Raw genomic sequence first — 18006 nt, 5'->3', positions numbered from 1 at the left:
TGACCAGATCCAGAGGTAGGCACAAAAGATGGCAATTTAGACTTTGTTCTTTTCCATGGACCCCTTTCTGCTGCCGCGGCTGTTTTGGCGCGCCTGGCCGTCTGGTACACTGGGCACAATCCTTCCTTCTGCTTTAAAGTTCGTTCAAATACGTCGCTTCAGCGTGCGTAAAGCTGCTCTTAATCGATTGTGCCATGAAAAGCTGCGAAATATAGTAAGTAACGGCTCCTCCCTGGTCGGCCCGTCCATTTGGGGACAGGAGCGTTGCCGTCTCCGCCAAGACAAACTCTCGTTGGCGCGTGACGCGGTTCTCCACGTGAGCTCTTTCCGTTCCCCACGTGGACCAGATTTTGCAATGCGAAATGACGTTCAAAATATGTCAGCCTTTTCCGGCGCACGTCCCCTCGCTCGATGCGGAGAGATGAATATAATAGTAGTGATCATGGCCAGGGTGGGAAGGGTCATAGCAGTACGATGGCTGGCAGCGGGAAGTCTTGCTCTGATCTCGAGTAGCGTTGCTGATGATGTATGTGTGATAGGGCTAACATTTTAATGAGAGGTGTATTGATTGCCCCGATGCAAGCCACTGCTGCTACAGTTCTACTACTATTACATGGCTGGGGGCCACTCCACTTGCTTCGCACGACCCTTGTCATCCATCCTCTTTCCTCCATTCATTGACCTTGACTTACTCCAGACGATGGAGGGCTACAGCGAGCGCCACAAGGTGCCCACCGTTCAGGAGTTTCGCGAGATTGAGGCTCAGCGAGAGAAGACGGCAGCAGCCAATGCTTCGCAAGTACCACAAAATGCGCTAGACGAAGCGTCTCCCTACGGAAACAAGGCAGATGGCAAGGGGAGCCAGGCTGCCGGTGATGCGCCAAAGGACGACGAGCCAAAGAGCTCAGGCGGAGGAGCCGAAGAAAAGGAAAGGCTGAAGGCTCAGATGGCTCCCAAGGGCAAGCCAGCTCAGTTCACTGGCAAGGGCGAGCGGTGTGAGTAGATGTTGTGAATAGGCATCAGTCGTAGAGCTTCCCACGCTGACGTTCTTTTTCATAAAGATGTGACTGATCCTGTCACGGGAGGCGAGGTCAAGATTGCCGACTCGACCGAGCACGCCCAAACGGATCCGCTCAAGCTCGATTCGCGCTTCGAAGGCGGTTACAGCCACAATGCGCCCAAAGATGCTTCCAAACTGGACTCGAAGCACGTCGCACCCAAGCCTGTCGAGCCCGGCAACATTCTGCTGCAGCAGTTCCCCGCGCCCGTCAACACGGATGCGCTCGACAAGCTCCACGGCAACTTCAGGCAGCTTGCGATTGCGCTTGGCGCTGCAATGGCCATTGCTTGGTTCTTCACCGCCTTTGGATCGGGCTGGTTCAAATTCTTCTTTCGCTCCGCCATCTTTGGCACCGTCGGATTCGGCGGCTTCATGGCGCTGGGCCTGGCTGAACGCAAGATCGAAAAGGACCTCGAAGACGTCCGCATGCACATGCACACCCAGCGAGGCGAGAAACACTCGCCTCCAATGCCCGAGTCGGTCGAATGGCTCAACGCAGCCATTGCCGTCATCTGGAAGCAGATCAACCCGGAGATGTTTATCCCCATGGTTGATCAGGTCGAAGACATCATGCAGCAGTCGCTTCCTGGTATTGTCGACGCTGTCAAAATCTCCGATGTCGGTCACGGCACCAATCGTGAGTCATACTGCGTGCCTATAGTGTGCAAGCTGGAAGCTGACGTACGTCTTGTCTCAGCCTTCCGCTTCGTCTCCTTCCGAGGCCTGGCAGATGTCATGGGCGACAAGAACTATCCTCGTGAGGACTGGGTCGTTCAGGGCAAAGCTGTCGAAGACGAGAGGGAGAAATCCGAGGAGGAGAAGAAGTGGCGCGAGCAGCAGCGGCAGGAAAAGGAAAAGGCCAACAAAGCAGCAGCTGAAGCAAGTGGTGTCTCGGGCGAAGACGCCGATGGCGATGGTATCGACGACGACGACGAGGTATGTGGAACAAGTCAGTTCGCTCTCCTCCTCTCCCTTGCACTGAATTTTCTTCGTCGAGCTCGACAGTCCGGAGACTTTCTCTGCTACGAAATCTCGTTTTCCTACAGCGCTGAGCCGAAAAAGAAGAGCAAGAATGACTTCATCCACCTGCTTCTCACCTTCTACATCGGCAACGACCTCGTTCGCGCTCCCTTCAACGTCTGGGCACAAGTGCAGAAGATTTCGGGAACCATCAGACTCAGGGCACAGATGGTGAGTGACCTCTAAAGACACTCGAGACTTCTGCTGATCGCCGCTGTCAACTTCCCCCGCCTCTGCAGGTTCAGCAACCTCCTTATATCAGAAATCTCACCTTCTCGCTGATGGGAGTGCCGCAGATCGAGGTCTCAGTCATACCCATGACAAAGCTTCTCCCAAATGTGCTGGACCTGCCCCTCATTTCCGGCTTCGTCAAGAGCTCCATTGCGGCGGCAGCCAACGAGTACGTGGCGCCCAAGAGCATGACGCTCAACATGGCTCAGATGTTGGCGGGCGATGGCATCAAGAAGGACACCGATGCGGTCGGTGTCCTCGTCATTCAGATCCTTCGCGGCGTCGACCTTTCAGCTCAGGATGCCAACGGCAGTAGCGACCCGTATGTCGTTCTTTCCCTGGCCAAGTTCGGGCGTCCTCTCTATTCGTCTCGCATCATCTTTGAAGACTTGAACCCGGTGTGGAACGAAACCGCACACATCCTGATCGGCAAAGACGACATTCGAGCCGACGAGACGCTCTCTATCCAGCTCTGGGACTCGGACAAGCGCACGGCCGACGATATTGTGGGACGCGTGCAGCGAGACCTTTCGCAGCTTGTCAAGGGCGAGTGTCTCAACAAGCTCGTCGATCAGGAAGACAGTCTCATGGGCTTCGAGGATGCCGACAGCATGCAGTGAGTTTGTTGTTGATCGCAGATCCAGAAAAAACGGATGCTAAACACAAGTTCACGCAGGGGCAAGCTCATCTGGCGTGTTGGCTTCTTTGAGAAGGCAAAACTCAACCGCGAGCTGATGAAGAAGTCTGAGGAGGAAGAAAAGAATGACACGTCAAAGTCTCAGCCCCAGAAGGACTCCAACAACCCCAACGAGCGACAGGGGACTGCCGTCGACAGCAGCGAAGAGGCTGATGCCCTCGTCTGCCCTCCCGATCCCAAGTGGCCTTCTGGCATCCTCTCCATCTTTGTCGATCACATCGTGGGTCTCGAGCGTCGCGACGTCGAGAAGGGCGTCATGGGCAAGGAGCGCGAGGGCACCCAGGGCCAGGACGTCAGCGCCTCGGGCGAGACGCCCGAGCATCTTCCATCGGGCTATGTCGAGATGATCGTCAACGATGACATCGTTTACAAGGTGAGTCTCAATTGAGCGCAGGCTTTTACCACGTCTACTGCGATCGAGCTCCGCTGACGTACTTCCTGCGACTCAGACCCGAGTCAAGCCATACACGAACATGCCCTACTTCTCGGCAGGAACCGAGGTCTTTGTGAGAGACTGGACCAAGACAGTCATCAGAATCGCTGTCCGTGATAGCCGCATGAGGGAGCACGACCCCATCATGGGCGTGGTGTCGCTCAAGGCCACCGACCTGTTCAAGCAAGCATCTCAGGCAGAGGGCTCCTTTGCTATTCAGGATGGTGTCGGGTACGGCAAGGTCCAGGCTTCCTTTGTCTTCAAGGCTGTCAAGTTGGAGCACCCCAAGAATCTTCTCGGCTGGGACACGGCCACGGTGGAGCTCCTCGACAATGTCGACCTTCAGGGATCGACTCCAGAGTGGGACGCGAAACTCAAGAGCAAAAAGATCGTCGTCACGACGGGCGATGACACGCGCAAGCTGCCTGCCGTGAACAAGGCTGCTGCCGTCGAGGGAGGCGAGGAGGACAAGCCGGTGGCCAGGATTCCCGTCTATGACCGATACTCTTCCCAGCTTGCCTTTACCATCGGAGGTGGACTCGGCGCCGGTCCTCTCGGCAGCAAGCCTGACGCTGTCGCTGTCTGCTCGCTGTCCGAGATCATCGACGATGAGATTGTGGACCTCGAGCTGGATGTGTACACCGGCGACAAGCTCGGCACCTTGACGAGAAACCACATCGACGAGTCCACGCTGCAGACGCACAAGTACGAAAAGGTTGGGACGTTGAAGGTCAAGATGCGACTCGACTCAGGCCTGGACCTGGACCATGAGAAGCTGGCTATTCTAGAAACAGACCGCCATGAGTTTGAAGTATTTAATAGGCTCGAAGGAATGCCCAAGAAGGCAGAGGAGAACGCTCATGCCAACGACGACGGCATCATCGACAAGCACGAGCAGAAGGAGATTAACCGTGCGAAGACGCAGGCGCTCCACGCTCGTCACCGTGGCGCCTACGGCTATTCTGCCGTGCGTGGCGGCGTCTGGGCGAAGGACAATATGAAGAGTCGGGTCCGGACCCTGTCGAACAAGATCACTGGGAAGAAGGAGCGCGATCAGACGGTCAATAGCGAGGCATGATGTTTTGTCGTGATCTCCTGCGCACAGTGATTTCCTACGCGCATTTAGAGAAAGAGACGGTAGCCACTCTCTTTTTCTATCCCTGTTGCATTTTCCAATCATCGAAGCCCTTGTTCTGCAAACCCCCGCGTTCTGTTGAAATTCTGTAGATATTCTGTCCAGCCCTATTGTAACTGAAGGTCGTCTATTCGATTGTGCGACGTCTTGTCTTGTCCATGATTGCAAAGCAGCTGCAGGTGGAAAGCGTCAAAAATAGGGAGATTGAGTTGAGCATGACTAGCCGCGTTTGGTCGAGATTTTCGAGTTTGCCTCCACCAACTACGAGAGCTTGTCTCCGGGGTATGGCGCCGGCTTCTGGAGCACCGCCGCCTCGAAAGAGGGCTCGGGTTCGGCAGGCATGCAATCGCTGCAAAGCCAGAAAGATCCGGTGTGGGAATGCCCGGCCGTGCATCCACTGTACGGAAGCAGGGGAGCGGTGCGTCGACTGGAGGCCGGGTGAAGAGGGGGAAGAGGCGCCTGCGTCGCTTTCCCCACACATTTCGCCGCAACAGAGCAACGATTGGCGATCAACCAGTCAGCACGGCCAATCCGATACCGTCTGGCCTCCGCAGCACGATGCTGAACGAAAGCGTTACCTTGCTTTCCCCTATGACACCATCTACAGAAACGAGCTGATGCACCGCAGAGGTCTCTCCCTTTCCTCTGGTCTCTCGTCGCTTTCCTATCTGCACGGCTTGCACAAGCTGGCGAATGAACAGATGCTCGACGACTTGTGGAGCTTCCTCGGCGACCCTACAGGTCTTGGCTTTGGCAGTGAGCTCCTCGATGTAGCGGGCCAAGAGCTCTTTGGAACTCTTCCACCTCCTGCTCCTGCTCCTGCCCCGGCCCCGGCCCCGGCCCCCGGTATGGCCGTCGCGGCTCTCACAACAAATGGCTTCCCTGCATCCCCTCTTCAGTCCTCGGCATCCCCATCGAGGAGTCGACAAGAGCGAGAGCAACGGGAAAGAGGGAAGGCAAGGGAGCCCGAACTCAATCCGTGGGATACCGTCGAGAAGGAGCTCCCGTTCGAACTTCGCAACCATCTGATCCAGGTGTTTCTCCATGGGCCCTATGTCGTGAGTCTGCGCTCCCTCGACACTACATATAGTCACCGCACTGATACTGTATTCACCAGCTCTGGCCCACATTTAGCATCTCACGTTTCTCTAGGGTGATCCTCGACCCCGCGCTTCGCAACGACGCCGTATTCTGTTGCCTCGTCGTTGCTATCTGCGCTGTTGCTTCCCAGCACGAGGAGCGAAAAGGCCCACAGAAGAGTCGGCCAAAGGTCGACTTTGTCGCGCTGTTCAACAAGATCCGATGGCCTGCTTCCAAGAACACCGAGTGGTCCTCGCTCTTCTTCATCCAAGCCCTCTTCTATCTCGCAAATTTCTGCCAAGGAGGATTTGGCCCTCACGGCGTCAACTACTCGCATTCTCTAGTGGGTATACCTTTGCCTTGAACAGAGAGTATCAAATAGCATGAAAGCAGCTCACATCCTCTGGCAGCTTAACGATGCAGTCTCTTTAATCTGGGATGCGTGTCTGCATCGGTCTGCAGAGACGTATCTGCAAAGTATTTCCAAAGCCGAAGCAGAAGAGCAGCGAAGGACCGTCTGGGCAGTATACTGCGCTGACAAAACGTCGGCCGCCTACGGACGGCCTGTGATGCTTCGACTGGCCGACATGGACATCGATGAGATTGATGCCGACAATGGCGACTTTGACGAGCGAGCTCCGTCTGCTCATTACGTGGGCCTGGCACAGCCACCCACGCTCGGGGCCTTCTACCGGGCGACGATTAGGATGTTCTGTGTGCTCGAACGGGTTCTTGACAAGATCAACATTCCTGCTTGCCACGCTTCAGCTGCGCTTAAGATGCTAGCTAGCCGGGGCGCGACGAGGCGACCACGGCTGAGCGCCAATGTGGACGAATTATCCCAGTGTCGAGCCAACCACGCACAGATCTCGTTTGACGAGGAGCTGCATCTTCTTGACACCTTTCAGGAAGCTGATCTTCCTCCTGTCACAAGGGCCCACCTTGACGACGCGCTCTATCATGCGTACAGCGAGAGGATCAGAACGACATCGTCGTGGATCAAAATGTTCATCTTTCGGCATCTCTTCTCCATGACCAACACAGATCTCAGTCGAAGGGAGCCCGACTTTGGGTATGCGGAACAGGTCGTCTACTGGAGTCGCGAGCTGCTAACATCGCAAAGGAAAATGATCGAGTGGGGCACGCCGACCGACATGGCACCCCTTGTTTCATATCAAATTTCTCAAACCGGCAGAGGTCTCTTGCCCCTCGTCAGCCTTGGCGCCCAATTCCTTTTCCCTCCGCCGTCCGAACCTACTTCAAACCGTCCTGCCGATCGGATCTTGTCTGAGGAGAACAGAAAGTTGGTGGATGAAAGCAAGTCGCTCCTCCTCCTCTCCTTTGATCTGCTCAAGAAATTGGGCCTGCAGTCAAGCGTGCGGTCGGTGCAAGTCCTCGAGACCGTTGTCTCGAGGTTGGATCTAGATGCCTTGATCGATGAAGCCAGACCGAGGGGGTTCATGGCTCCAGAGAGGCCGGTCGGAGAGCGAATTGCCGACGAGGAAACCGTCGAACGGGACATTTCATTCGGGAGGAGGAGATCCGAGTGTGAGTCCTTTCCTTCTACGATTACTCATCTCATTCAAGAAGACAAATTTGCTGAAGCTCTATCACACTGCACACAGGGATCCAAGATCTACCCTTGGACACGCCGATGGAGAAGACAACGCCGACGAGCCAGCACCGGCATGGGTCCTCGCCCGCCATGGCAGTCCTTTCCCCGATGAGCGACGCAGCGGGCAGAAACGGCGCCCCTCGCCATCCTCGGGGCGGGTACATGCGTCCAGGTTATTCCCCGTCACGACCTATCTTGTAATCGTATACCTTTCCACATCTGGATATTGATAGAAGGCGCCTTTACGCTGCACGACGTCGATGTCAATGCTTGTCAATAACCTCTTTTCTGGACCACCTTTTAAGAGCCTGGCCGAGAGGCGATCGCCAACCTTGACCGGTCCGACGTTGGGAGGTGATCCCGTCAGAATGACATCGCCTCGCTCGAGCGACATGATCGAAGAGGCATATGAGATGAGCTCGGCAATCGGATAAAGGAGGTTGGACGTATGACCTCGTTGAGCTTCCTTTCCGTTGATCTGCAAGAGGATTTGATTGAGATTGGATCTGTAAGGCATCTGAGAAATACTCTCACATCCAATTCTAAGTATACGTCGTGAGGATCGCCAAGCGCCTCACACGAGATGAAGTCCGAGATGGGTGTGAATGTATCGAGGCCCTTGGAGATGGTCCACGGGATCCTCCGTTCTCTTTCTGCCGCCTGGACGTTCTTGGCAGTCATGTCTAGTGCGAGGGCTGAGGCATTGATGAGTTCAGTCCATCAAAAAGGTGAGAGAGAACCGTGTTCAGCTTACCGTAGCCAGCGATGTAAGACTCAGCCGAAGAGATGGGCAAGTCTCGGCCTTCTTTGCCGATCACAATGGCCAACTCGACTACATGAAGGGGAGAGGTCATCATTAGCAGCGACCTTTGAAAGAAAGGGTAATGCTCACCCTCATGATGCACCTCGCAGCCGCTCGGAACCTCCAACGGACGACCGCCTTGCAGAGTATATGTCGAAGGTGGCTTGATGAAGAGTAGCGGCTCTGGCTTCTTGCTTCCGACAGTGATGGCCTCGGCTGGCCAGTTGTGCTTGTATGAAAGACCAAAAGCAATAATCTTGCGCCCGAATGAGGTGAATCGCTCAATGGGCACCGCTGTCAACATTGTCTGGAGACCGAGAAGGGGAAGAGGACGTAAGTCTTCTCCTCTTCTTCGATGACTCTCGTCGAGCAAGAATTTAAACTTCTTCGCGCATGCAGCAGACTGGAAAGAAGCGTCCGACACGGGCGGAAAAATCCGTGCGGTAGAAAGGATCCAAGAAAACTGCTTGTGTTCTCCCCGAAGCACCTGAACGCGAACACTGCTGTTGCTGATGTTCATACATCTCTTATTACGATTGTACCACAAGCTGCTGAGACGATCGTCAGGTGGAACGAAGAACGATGCACGTGCCGATATGGACGGACAAGTGGAGCTCGGTGAAGCCGGCGGGGGGTTTGCTGTGACAGTGAATTATTAAGGAACGACGTTTTTAGTTCGGTTCGGACCTTTCCGACTGCCACTTCCCCACCTTTTTTTTTCTCGGTTAAAGCCCTTGAACACTGCTCGTTCGCCTACTCAACTTCGAGGTCCCTGCTTCTTGCTCTCTGATGCCTGAATCCCCCACCTTTATCCCCGCACTTTGTCATGCAATCCTTTGTGTACTAGATTGCAAGATAGTTATGGAGAACCGCGCTTAGGTACTTCGTGCACCCTTGGCGACGTGAGATGGCTAAAAGGAGCTGGTTTCCTATCAGCTTCCCTCTTAGCTCCTTATCGCCTCTCTTTCGCCCCTCTGAGAACTCTGTATCGGTGATCACCTTCAACCATGTCGATGCTATCGTCTCCGCTTGGCGACTTCATCAAATCCGATGAGAAGTCATTCAAAGATGAAGGCCGAGTCGAGCTGCATACTCAAGATGCGGATATGAAAGGAGACACGGACGGAGATATCGTTAGCTCAGCTTATCAGCGTCCTCATTACACTCACGCAGATGAAGCGGCCATTGCAACCGATGAGCTGCTACAGGACCAAGAAACGGCAAAGCACCTCAAGAGTGGGACGAGAAAACTCGACTGGATGGTCGTTCCCGCCTTGCTGTTGATGTGGCTTGCAAATTTCGTCGATCGTAGTAATGCAGGGAATGCACGTATTGCAGGCCTGGAGACCGACTTGAAGCTAATGGGAAGGCAGTTCAACGAGGCTCTCGCCATCTTCTACGTCAGTGAGTCTTCCGTCTCGCCATGATATCGAGTCAAATTTGTATTGACTCATGGAATCTGTTGCCTGCTACCCTCACAAAGGTTACATCCTGGTCGAGATTCCAAGCAACCTCGTGCTCAAGAAGGTCGGCGGCAACATTTGGCTGCCTGCTATCACACTGCTGTGGGGCATGTTGACTTGCTGTATGGCGGCAGTCCACACATTTTCGGGTTTCCTTGCAGTCCGCTTCTTTCTCGGTGCTGCTGAGGGGGGGCTACTCGGAGGTATCAGCCTCTACTTATCTGGTATCTACCCACGCTTCTCAATTCAGCAGCGTATTGCTCGCTTCTACAGCGCTGCTGCCGTTGCAGGAAGGTGCGTGTTCCGATTATTGATCCAATCGAAGGTGATTCGATTGTGAGAACATCCTGCTGACTTGCATTACTTGCAGCTTTGGCGGCTTGCTTGCTAGCGGTCTGACGACTCTCAATACGTCCGGCATTCGAGGATGGAGGTGGTTGTACATCGTTGAAGGCGTGATCACGATGGGCTTCGCTCTCTTTGCCGTATCCATTATGCCACGGTCGGTAGCCAAAGCACGGTTTCTCAACGAGGACGAGCGAAAAGCTTGTCTCGAAGCTTTGAAGAGGGACAGCTCAACGCACACCCGAACCGTCATAAACACTACCAGATCTAACGACGGCAGCGAGAAGATGGGGCAGGCGGAAGCACTAGAGCTTAAGGTCGACGATGAAGCATTCGACTGGTACGAAGTCAAGAGAGGAATGACGGACGTCCAAACCTGGCTTACCGGCATTCTTTATCTTTGCGTCTGCACCTCGCTATATTCCATCACTCTCTTTCTGCCCACCATCCTCGTCGGCATCTTCCCAGACGCCAGTCAGACTCGAGTCCAGCTCCTTACCGTGCCGCCGTTTGTGCCAGCTGCCGTGCTCGTCCTAGTCGTCGCCTACTTCTCCGACAAGACAAAGATGCGTGGCCCGTACATCCTCGCCTTCCTGCCCATCACTATCGTCGGCTACATAATCCTCATCGCGACGAGGAACAACAAAGCTCGATATGCCGCCGTATTTCTCATTTGCGCTGGAATCTATCCCTCCATACCCTCGATTCTCACCCTCATAGCCAATAACAGCGCGGGTCACTACAAGCGAGCCACAGCAACGGCCATGCAGCTCGTCATTGCCAATAACGCCGGTTTCATCGCTACGTTCATTTATGACAAAAAGTTTGGCGGAGAGCGCGGGTACGTGCTTCCTCACTCAGTCGTCTTAGGCTGCCTCTGCTTGGGATGGATCTGTATCGCCCTCAACGTGGCGTACTGCTACCATGAAAATGCTGCGCGCAAAGCGGGCAGGCGCGAGGGTAACATTGCAGCCTACCAGGAACTGGTCCGACAGGGAAAGACAAAGGCTCCCATCGGCGATCGTCATCCGGATTTCAGATTTTCACTGTAGTATTTCTTCCCGCGACTTCCGTTCTTCTCCTGTATGCTGTAATGTCATATGTAAAGTAGCCGGTCGCCCGCTTCTTCCGGCGTCAAGATGGATGAGCGGCGGCGGTAACGGCGGGTTGAGCGGCGGCGCAGTTGATGGCAAACGCGCTATGGTCCGCCCCTCCTTTGACCGTCTGTCCCCCTTTTCTCTGCTGGACAAAGTCAGCCAAAGCGGAGCTCCTCTTTGCCTTCCTCCACCGAAATTGTCAAGAGTGGGCTGAATACACAAGCTGACAGCCATTACTCCGCTCCTTCTCCCACACATTTCGTGCCAGCAATGCTGGTCTCCGCCATCTGTGCTTTCACTTGTCTCCCCGCGGGCTCGTCTGTTCCTCTCCTCCATTCTTCTTCCTCTTGCCTGTCTTCTTGTCACGACCAATGCCTGCTCTCACAGGTCTCATCCTTGTCCGCATGCGCCCCACCAAGCTTCATTGTCCCTCAGACAAGACCAATGATCCCGCAACGGAGAAACAGAAATTGACAGTCAATTGCCTCGAAAAGCGTCAGAGGCTCGACAAAGCTACAGGGGTGAGCCAATAGACGGAGAAGTTGCCCTGTCCCTTGTGAAACCGTTGAACAATGTTGCAAATCTTTGTACACTAGGCCATCTGGGCAGAGACAGACGCAACCAACGCCGAGAGAGCTATGTTGGTTGTCAATGTGAGCAAACATTTTCTTTGAACTCTACGATCAAGCTCAACCCCATTTAGCTCAATTGGTGGTTGAAGCGTAATTGGGGCTGCCAAAAAATTGGGCTCACGATTAAAGCCGATGAATGTGAGCAACGAGTAGCCTTTGACCTAGTGTCCCTGCTCACTAGCTGACAGGCACACACTTAGATCCATGTATACACGAGTCCTATACGGAACCCATGCTGAGGAATCTGGGGCATAAGCACGCTATTTATACGGCCGACTTCCCTCTCTCAAAAGAGCGAGGCTGTGTAGAGCTTGTTATCAACGCGGAAGGCATCGATTGCGTGAGTCTACCTTTTACACTTCATTCACCGTAACGTCTTTGCGAATGATCAATATTTTTGATGGAGAAGGACCCGAAAAGGGTCACCTTCCAGCTCTACTACAACAAGATCATCTCGACAACCGAGGAAAAGGCCTTTAAATGGATGGTCAATTTAAAGACAAGCAGGCACAGGCCTAACTTCGACTGTGGCCGCCTCTTAGATCAAGAAGCCGAAGGCAAAGACGTAGGTGTAGTCCGTTTCTGGTTAGGCTTTCTTGTGGATTCCAACCCAACATTGTCCAACAGATAACAGAGGACGCGGGAGAGCTGTCGACGGAAGAAGGAGAGATTTTCGACGGGAAAACCGCAAGAAGACTGTCGTTGCACCACAGCACTGCTCATAAAGCAGGCCAAGGGAGCACGCGCCTCAGCATGGGACCGAGGGAGGCCGACTACCTAGAAGGTGAAGAAAGACGCCATCGACAGCGACATGAAGGTTCTTCAACCCGGCGCAGGTCATCCCGCTCTCCTCGTGCCAATGCTCCTACCTTAGGAGGCAAGCGATGGGAACACAACGATCATCCGGGGTCTACAAACAACACTTCCTCTTCCCATTTGCCAGCGAATAACAACTGCTCAGCCGAGCAGCACAGCTTACGAAGTAAAATATCTTTTCCCACTCACAGAAGGGAAAAGTTGCCGTTTTCACATTCCGACAGACACAAGAGGGGATTGTCAAGAGAGAAAGAAGAGGTTCTTGAAAAGGAAAGCCCGCCGCACAAAAAAAGGTGCACGACTAGCACCCACGACCAAGTGCCTTCACCGTCGCATAAGAGGCATAGCAAGGATTCGAATGACATCCTTCGGGAAGAATGCCAGGATCTGCAGGCCGAGTTAGAGAGGATAAAGCTCTTGCAGCAAAGAGACGCCCTTCGAAGAGCAATCGCTGACTTGAAGAGAGAAATACCGCCGGTGACAAGTGACGGCCGTGCAGCAGACTCACCGAGAAGCAAAGGAATGAGAATCAAATCAGACTGGGTGAGCGACCAGGAGAGCAAGGCCAGCGATATATACTCTGTCGAAGCAAGATCACCAATGATAGATTCGGCAATGAGGGGCAGAACTCCATTTGAACATGCATCAAGTCCGTCAAAGATGCCAAGAGAGGCGGCTTTGGGAAACGCTGTCGTCCGCAATAATGCAAACACACAGAAAGAGAGGGCAAGCGAGATCGCGGAGGAGAGCGGTAAGAAGAGGAAATGGCCTGTCCGTCAAGTTCCTTACCATCTCGAGGCTAGGTGGTGCGACGAGCTGATTGCACATGATCGAGCAACATTAACACCACGCCGTCCTCTCAATCCTCTATCGTATCCGCAGCCAGTCTGTCCGTCACCTTTTCCTGTCTTGGGTGGATCGCCTATTGTTACTTCTACTGCCTCCGCCCCATCCATGGCAGCCCTTGCTCAAGTCTCGTACGCGCCCATTGCCGCTGCAAACGCCAAGGCCTCAAGTGGCCAATTGCTACCAAAGAAGTCCAGCAGTCGACATTCTTCTTCGCCCTCTTTAAACTCCTCATCCCCAAAACAAAGTATATTGGAAGACACAAGGGCGTATCGAGCGCAGCCGTCCCGCCAGGCATCCAATGCTGAAGCAGCTCAGATACGCTCCGCTTCACCATTCAAGCCGCATCCAATGGTAATACCCCTTCCTTCGTTCAACAGCTTCCATTCAAAGACGTCCACCTCCGGGCCTATCGTCACACATGGCTCATCACCTGCGCTGTCTCCCCCTCCACATCCTTGTGCTTCGACCTCCTCAGTCTCGTCCCGCCGTTCCACTTCATTTCCGTCGCCCCGTCCTCTTTCGTCTTCTTCTTCGGCAGCCACAACAAATGCAACCGCTGTTTCTTCTTCCTCTTGTCCTCCATTGATCATGCCGACCTCTGCATCGCTCCTTTTCTCTTCGATGCCTTTGAAGTCACCATCGCCACTCCCTCCGCCCTTGAACTACAGAACTCCGCCGAACGTCTCTGTGGCCCTCGAGACGGGACCGAGGCCCGCCGCGACTTCGTCACCCTCCAAGCCGTCTCTCTCTACCCCTCCCAAGACCCGCAATGGTGCCAATGACTTGCTCAGCCCTCCGAATGAAGAACTGGTCAAGCTCAAGGAGCTACGTCAGAAGTGTATAGAGACTCTGGCAGCCAAGAAGCGCTCAGGAACGGGGGACCTCCAGGAATGCTCAAGATCACAGACGCCATTGGCAGCGCCGGCTTCCACCTCGACAACACCGAGCCCAAGCTCGAAGAAGAGAGTCAATGGCAAGAAAAGGACAAGTGAAGATGAACGTCTCATAAACGTCAGCGACAAAGAGAATGGCGAGTCCCTGAACAAGTAATTTCGAGGTCTTGCACAAGTAATTACGAGGAGGGGAAAGTGTCACGAGCTTCACCCCCGGCTGTACGCACACCCAACATGCAAATTGACTGCTTTCCATGTTTTCCATATTCTTGGTGTGAATTGCCACTTCGAAAAGCAAGCTTCAGTGCGTGCACAATGCGAAGATGTGGTATCAAGTATCGATAATGCGAGAAGCCAAAGCAGATAAGGGGATAAGGGATATGCGAGCGCGATTTCATCACTGCAAGAAGAGCGTCTGGACGTCGCTTGTCGAGAAACCAAGACCGCAATGGGGACATTTGCGCTGCCTTGTCTGGATCCGCGCGTCGACGCACGCTTGGCAAAAGGTGTGCAAGCACCTTGTGATGATACGGTCCCGATAGCGTTCCTTGCAAGCCGAGCACCGTAGGAGCGACTGTAAGATGGTCATTGTCAGTTACCAAGTCAAGCTCAAGCTTCCTGGGCATCAGCCAGGGACTCACGTTGAGATACTCGATCTGTATATCGTCGCCACTGCTGCCTCCTCCAGACTTCTTCTTCGATCCACTGGCGGCAATCTGCTTCTTGGCCCTCTCGAGCTCCCGCTCGAGCTTGGCCACGCGTTCCTCAGCCTCGGCCCTCCTCCGGCTCTCGTCTGTCCATTCTTCGTTTCGTTTCATGCTGACTTGCTCCGCATTGGCCTTCTCGGATCCTGCTGTCCTTTCCCTTCTCATACTCGCTTCCAGGTCTCTCTCGAGCTCTGCAATCCTCGTAGCCTGCTGTTCCAGTAACTTCCTCATGCCAGTCACTTCCGCCTCGTGCCTTGCCACACTCTGCACGAAGCTGGCCTCGTGCTCGGCATAACGCTCGATCACCTTGAGCTGCGTCTCGACGTTCCTCAGCGCGACTCTGCGCTCGTTTTCGACAGCGTCCTTGGCCCTCATCGCACCAAAGTACTTGTTGTCTGCCTTGGACTTCTCCGTCGTCAGGCGGAGCATTTTGTCCTCCATCCGGGCAATATCCAACACCTTGTTGTTTGCCTGCCGCTGCATCTCCGAGTACGCCGCGCCGAGCTTGTCGACTTCGTCGCACAAGGCATTCGTGCCAGCATGCGCCGCGTCAAGCTCCTGCTGCATCGACTCAATCCGGCCCTGCTGAGTCTTGAGAAGCGTACTTACGTCCTCACCGGACGAGGCGCTGCCGACGATGCTCTGCATACGGTCGAGCTCGGCTTGCAAGGATGAGACCTTTGCTCCCAGGTCGGCATCCGAGGTGGACGACGACCGAGCGTCGAGCTGTCTCTTGAGATCCTCTGAGGCGTCCTCAGCCGTCTTGAGCCTCGCTTGCAGATCTGCAATCATCTCAATGTCCTCCTCTTCTCGTTGAACGACTCCATCGTGGGACGCTGCCTTGAGCCTATCGAGCATCGTGGAGTCACCGTTCTTGGCAGCTAATGTCATCTGCAGTCGTCTGACCTCGCTCTTCAACGTGGCTATCCGTGTATCCTTTGCGCCGACCAGAGCCCGCATCTCGTCGACCTGGGTGAAGCGTACCTCTTCCCGCTTCCTCTTCTCGTTGACCTCGGCCTGCAAGCTATCACGCTGATCTCGGAGCCTTGTCACGTCGGCTTCATGCGCCTTAATTTGACCCTGGAGCTGCTCAACTTGAGCATTCGCCTCCGACTGCACGGTCACAACGACTTTAGCAATGAGTTCTTTCTGGTCCCCTTTTCTTCATGGCCATCACTCACCTTGAGCGCCTCCTCTAGCGTGAGTCTTCTTTCTCTAAGATCGACATTCTCGGCTTCGATCCTCTCGTTGAGCTGCCTGATCCGCATGTGCTCATCCTTTGCGTGTGTAAAAAGCTGGTGGACCTCAGTGTAGAGGTGCGATTCGAGAATTCGTTGATCGGGTACACGTTGCAGATCGTTCATGAGCCTTTCGCTTTCCTGCCTCAACGCTACGACCTCCTTTCTCAGCTCCTCATTCTCATTTGCCCGCATCTCTGCTAGTCGCTGGAGATCTTCCATCTCGTCGCTCGAAGGACCTCCAACGAGCGTCCCGTTGGCTGCCACAGGCATCTCACCGGCTTCGCCCTGTAGCTTGCGTTTAGCTCTTCCCTGTCAACAAGAAGAATCGCAATCACACTCACAATTTCGCCTTCGGCGCGGTGCTTCCTCTGAAGAGCAGCCCTCTTCTCAGCCTCAGCAGCCTCGACCTTCGCTTGTTCTGCTTCTTCTTCGGCCTTGGCGCTAGGCTTCTCTGTCGCCTTTACTGTCTCGCTACGCAGTCTGTCCAAGCGCTTCTCCGCTCTTCTGAGTTCTTGCGTGACTTCCTCGACTTCATGGGCGATGCGATCTCTCGCTGACACTGCTGTTGTCAATTGCGATCGCAAGACTGCAGACTCCTGCGCCAGGGTGTGGCATCGACCTTGCAGCTCGGCCACCTCGGGTGAGGACGACGGCCCTAGGCTCACGACGCGAGTCAGGACGGCCTTGATAGAAGCACTTCGTTGTTGGAGAGACAGGCCAAATGCAGATGGAGCAGGAACATTGGCCGTGTATGGTATCGCCTGCATGAGGGCTGAGGGGGCAGGACTAGCATGAATATGAGGTTGCGGCCACAGCAACGACTTGCCCGACTCACCTGACGTCTCGTCCCCCAGGGCACCATCATTACGAGAGAGTAGTCGGACATCTTCAACGAGCTGGAGGAGAGAGCAAGTGTGTTAACAGGGACCACTGTCGACCCGCATTCACGATAAGGCCGACTCACAGTGTCCCAGAAACGATTGAAACTTTCCGCTTTCTCCTCAAAGGAAGCGATGAGCTCCTCTAATCTTCGAATCTTGCTCTCTGATCTTCCCAAGTCTCTCTTTGCCTCTCGCATCTGCCTGAAGATGGCTTCCTTGCGGAACGCCTGGTCGGGATTGAGAGTTAGTCCTCGAGCAATGGCAGTCCAAGTCGAAGAGTGGACACCACTCACCTCCAGGCCCTTGTACGCCGGGTTGGTCTCATCTTCGGCGGCCTCAGCCTTCACAGCTCCGTAGTTGCCATTCGTTGAAGACGGAAAAGGAGAGGCGGGAGAAGAAGACGAAGACGAAGCGGACCGGTCGAGGTGGGGTCGTTTCACTGACGCGCTGGCGGTGGCGGCAGTTGTGTCATCGATTGGCCTCTTTCGCTCTTCAGACGCAATCGTGGCCATGCTTGCAAGAGTGAGTCAAAGCCTCTGCACCCAAGCCTCTGCAGTAGGTTTGAATACAGAGAATGAGGAGAAGAGGCAATGCGATAGGTGTAAGTCAGGTCGCGAGTGACGCGCGTACGCGGAAAGAGATGTAGCCAAGAGACGAGTGAGTAGCGCTCAGAAGCGCTGTGTCTCGCGATGTATGCCTCTTGCCCACTTGCCGAGCAGATGGGAGAGGCAAGAGCGTCGACTTGCGAGAGGGGAATCCAGGAGGAAAGTGAAATGGACGAAGGTTACGCCTGGCGAATGCAAACAGCGATGAAAATCTTTGCGAGAAGCCACGTGACACCAAATCCCGTCGTGACCGCGTCGTTCGGATGGCGATGACGATGGTGTTGGGCGAGGGGGATTAAGAAAAGAAGAGGGTACAGAATTCACATCAGGATGCGTGGAGAGTAGAGGTGCTGGGATTGAGTGGCCGACGGAGGTTGTCTAAGCGTCTGTTATGAATGGAGTTT

At 54.5% G+C, this 18006-nt stretch overlaps 7 protein-coding genes across 7 annotated transcripts; 5 read left to right on the top strand and 2 right to left on the bottom strand.

Moving 5' to 3' along the window:
* The first annotated feature begins 14 nt into the window (after positions 1 to 14).
* Positions 15 to 729, top strand: FA10DRAFT_125909 (hypothetical protein). The gene has a single exon (XM_025517952.1). It carries the CDS (start codon positions 56 to 58, stop codon positions 551 to 553), a length of 498 nt encoding a protein of 165 aa, XP_025378068.1. The 5' UTR covers positions 15 to 55; the 3' UTR covers positions 554 to 729.
* FA10DRAFT_252529 (hypothetical protein) lies at positions 483 to 4717 on the top strand. Its single transcript, XM_025519657.1, has 8 exons — positions 483 to 526; positions 584 to 995; positions 1062 to 1697; positions 1758 to 1996; positions 2066 to 2251; positions 2320 to 2927; positions 2988 to 3381; positions 3458 to 4717. Exons 2-8 carry the CDS (start codon positions 614 to 616, stop codon positions 4517 to 4519), a joined length of 3507 nt encoding a protein of 1168 aa, XP_025378067.1. The 5' UTR covers positions 483 to 526; positions 584 to 613; the 3' UTR covers positions 4520 to 4717.
* Positions 4718 to 4830: 113 nt separating this feature from the next.
* Positions 4831 to 7742, top strand: FA10DRAFT_302061 (hypothetical protein). Its single transcript, XM_025525057.1, has 4 exons — positions 4831 to 5634; positions 5694 to 5999; positions 6067 to 7204; positions 7282 to 7742. Exons 1-4 carry the CDS (start codon positions 4861 to 4863, stop codon positions 7470 to 7472), a joined length of 2409 nt encoding a protein of 802 aa, XP_025378066.1. The 5' UTR covers positions 4831 to 4860; the 3' UTR covers positions 7473 to 7742.
* On the bottom strand, positions 7535 to 8427 carry FA10DRAFT_302060 (putative mitochondrion protein; the record flags this gene model as incomplete). Its single annotated transcript, XM_025525056.1, has 5 exons — positions 8164 to 8427; positions 8026 to 8103; positions 7806 to 7966; positions 7603 to 7749; positions 7535 to 7579 (listed from the first exon to the last, which is right to left on the bottom strand). Exons 1-5 carry the CDS (start codon positions 8375 to 8377, stop codon positions 7535 to 7537), a joined length of 645 nt encoding a protein of 214 aa, XP_025378065.1. The 5' UTR covers positions 8378 to 8427.
* Positions 8428 to 9179: 752 nt separating this feature from the next.
* On the top strand, positions 9180 to 10933 carry FA10DRAFT_229156 (MFS general substrate transporter; the record flags this gene model as incomplete). Its single annotated transcript, XM_025518779.1, has 3 exons — positions 9180 to 9477; positions 9557 to 9830; positions 9907 to 10933. The coding sequence occupies 3 exons, from the start codon at positions 9180 to 9182 to the stop codon at positions 10931 to 10933; spliced, it is 1599 nt and encodes a 532-aa protein (XP_025378064.1).
* Positions 10934 to 13756: 2823 nt separating this feature from the next.
* FA10DRAFT_267294 (hypothetical protein) lies at positions 13757 to 14355 on the top strand. The gene has a single exon (XM_025521853.1). It carries the CDS (start codon positions 13864 to 13866, stop codon positions 14323 to 14325), a length of 462 nt encoding a protein of 153 aa, XP_025378063.1. The 5' UTR covers positions 13757 to 13863; the 3' UTR covers positions 14326 to 14355.
* A 51-nt stretch (positions 14356 to 14406) lies between these two features.
* FA10DRAFT_125827 (BRE1-domain-containing protein) lies at positions 14407 to 17830 on the bottom strand. Its single transcript, XM_025517951.1, has 6 exons — positions 17291 to 17830; positions 17081 to 17224; positions 16458 to 17012; positions 16057 to 16401; positions 14810 to 15988; positions 14407 to 14742 (listed from the first exon to the last, which is right to left on the bottom strand). The coding sequence occupies exons 1-6, from the start codon at positions 17507 to 17509 to the stop codon at positions 14566 to 14568; spliced, it is 2619 nt and encodes an 872-aa protein (XP_025378062.1). The 5' UTR covers positions 17510 to 17830; the 3' UTR covers positions 14407 to 14565.
* Between the last annotated feature and the right edge of the window lie 176 nt (positions 17831 to 18006).

Source organism: Acaromyces ingoldii (genome assembly GCF_003144295.1).
Source record: "Acaromyces ingoldii strain MCA 4198 unplaced genomic scaffold FA10scaffold_3, whole genome shotgun sequence".
Classification (NCBI taxonomy): domain Eukaryota; kingdom Fungi; phylum Basidiomycota; class Exobasidiomycetes; order Exobasidiales; family Cryptobasidiaceae; genus Acaromyces; species Acaromyces ingoldii.
This window is presented reverse-complemented; position numbering and strand designations above follow the sequence as displayed.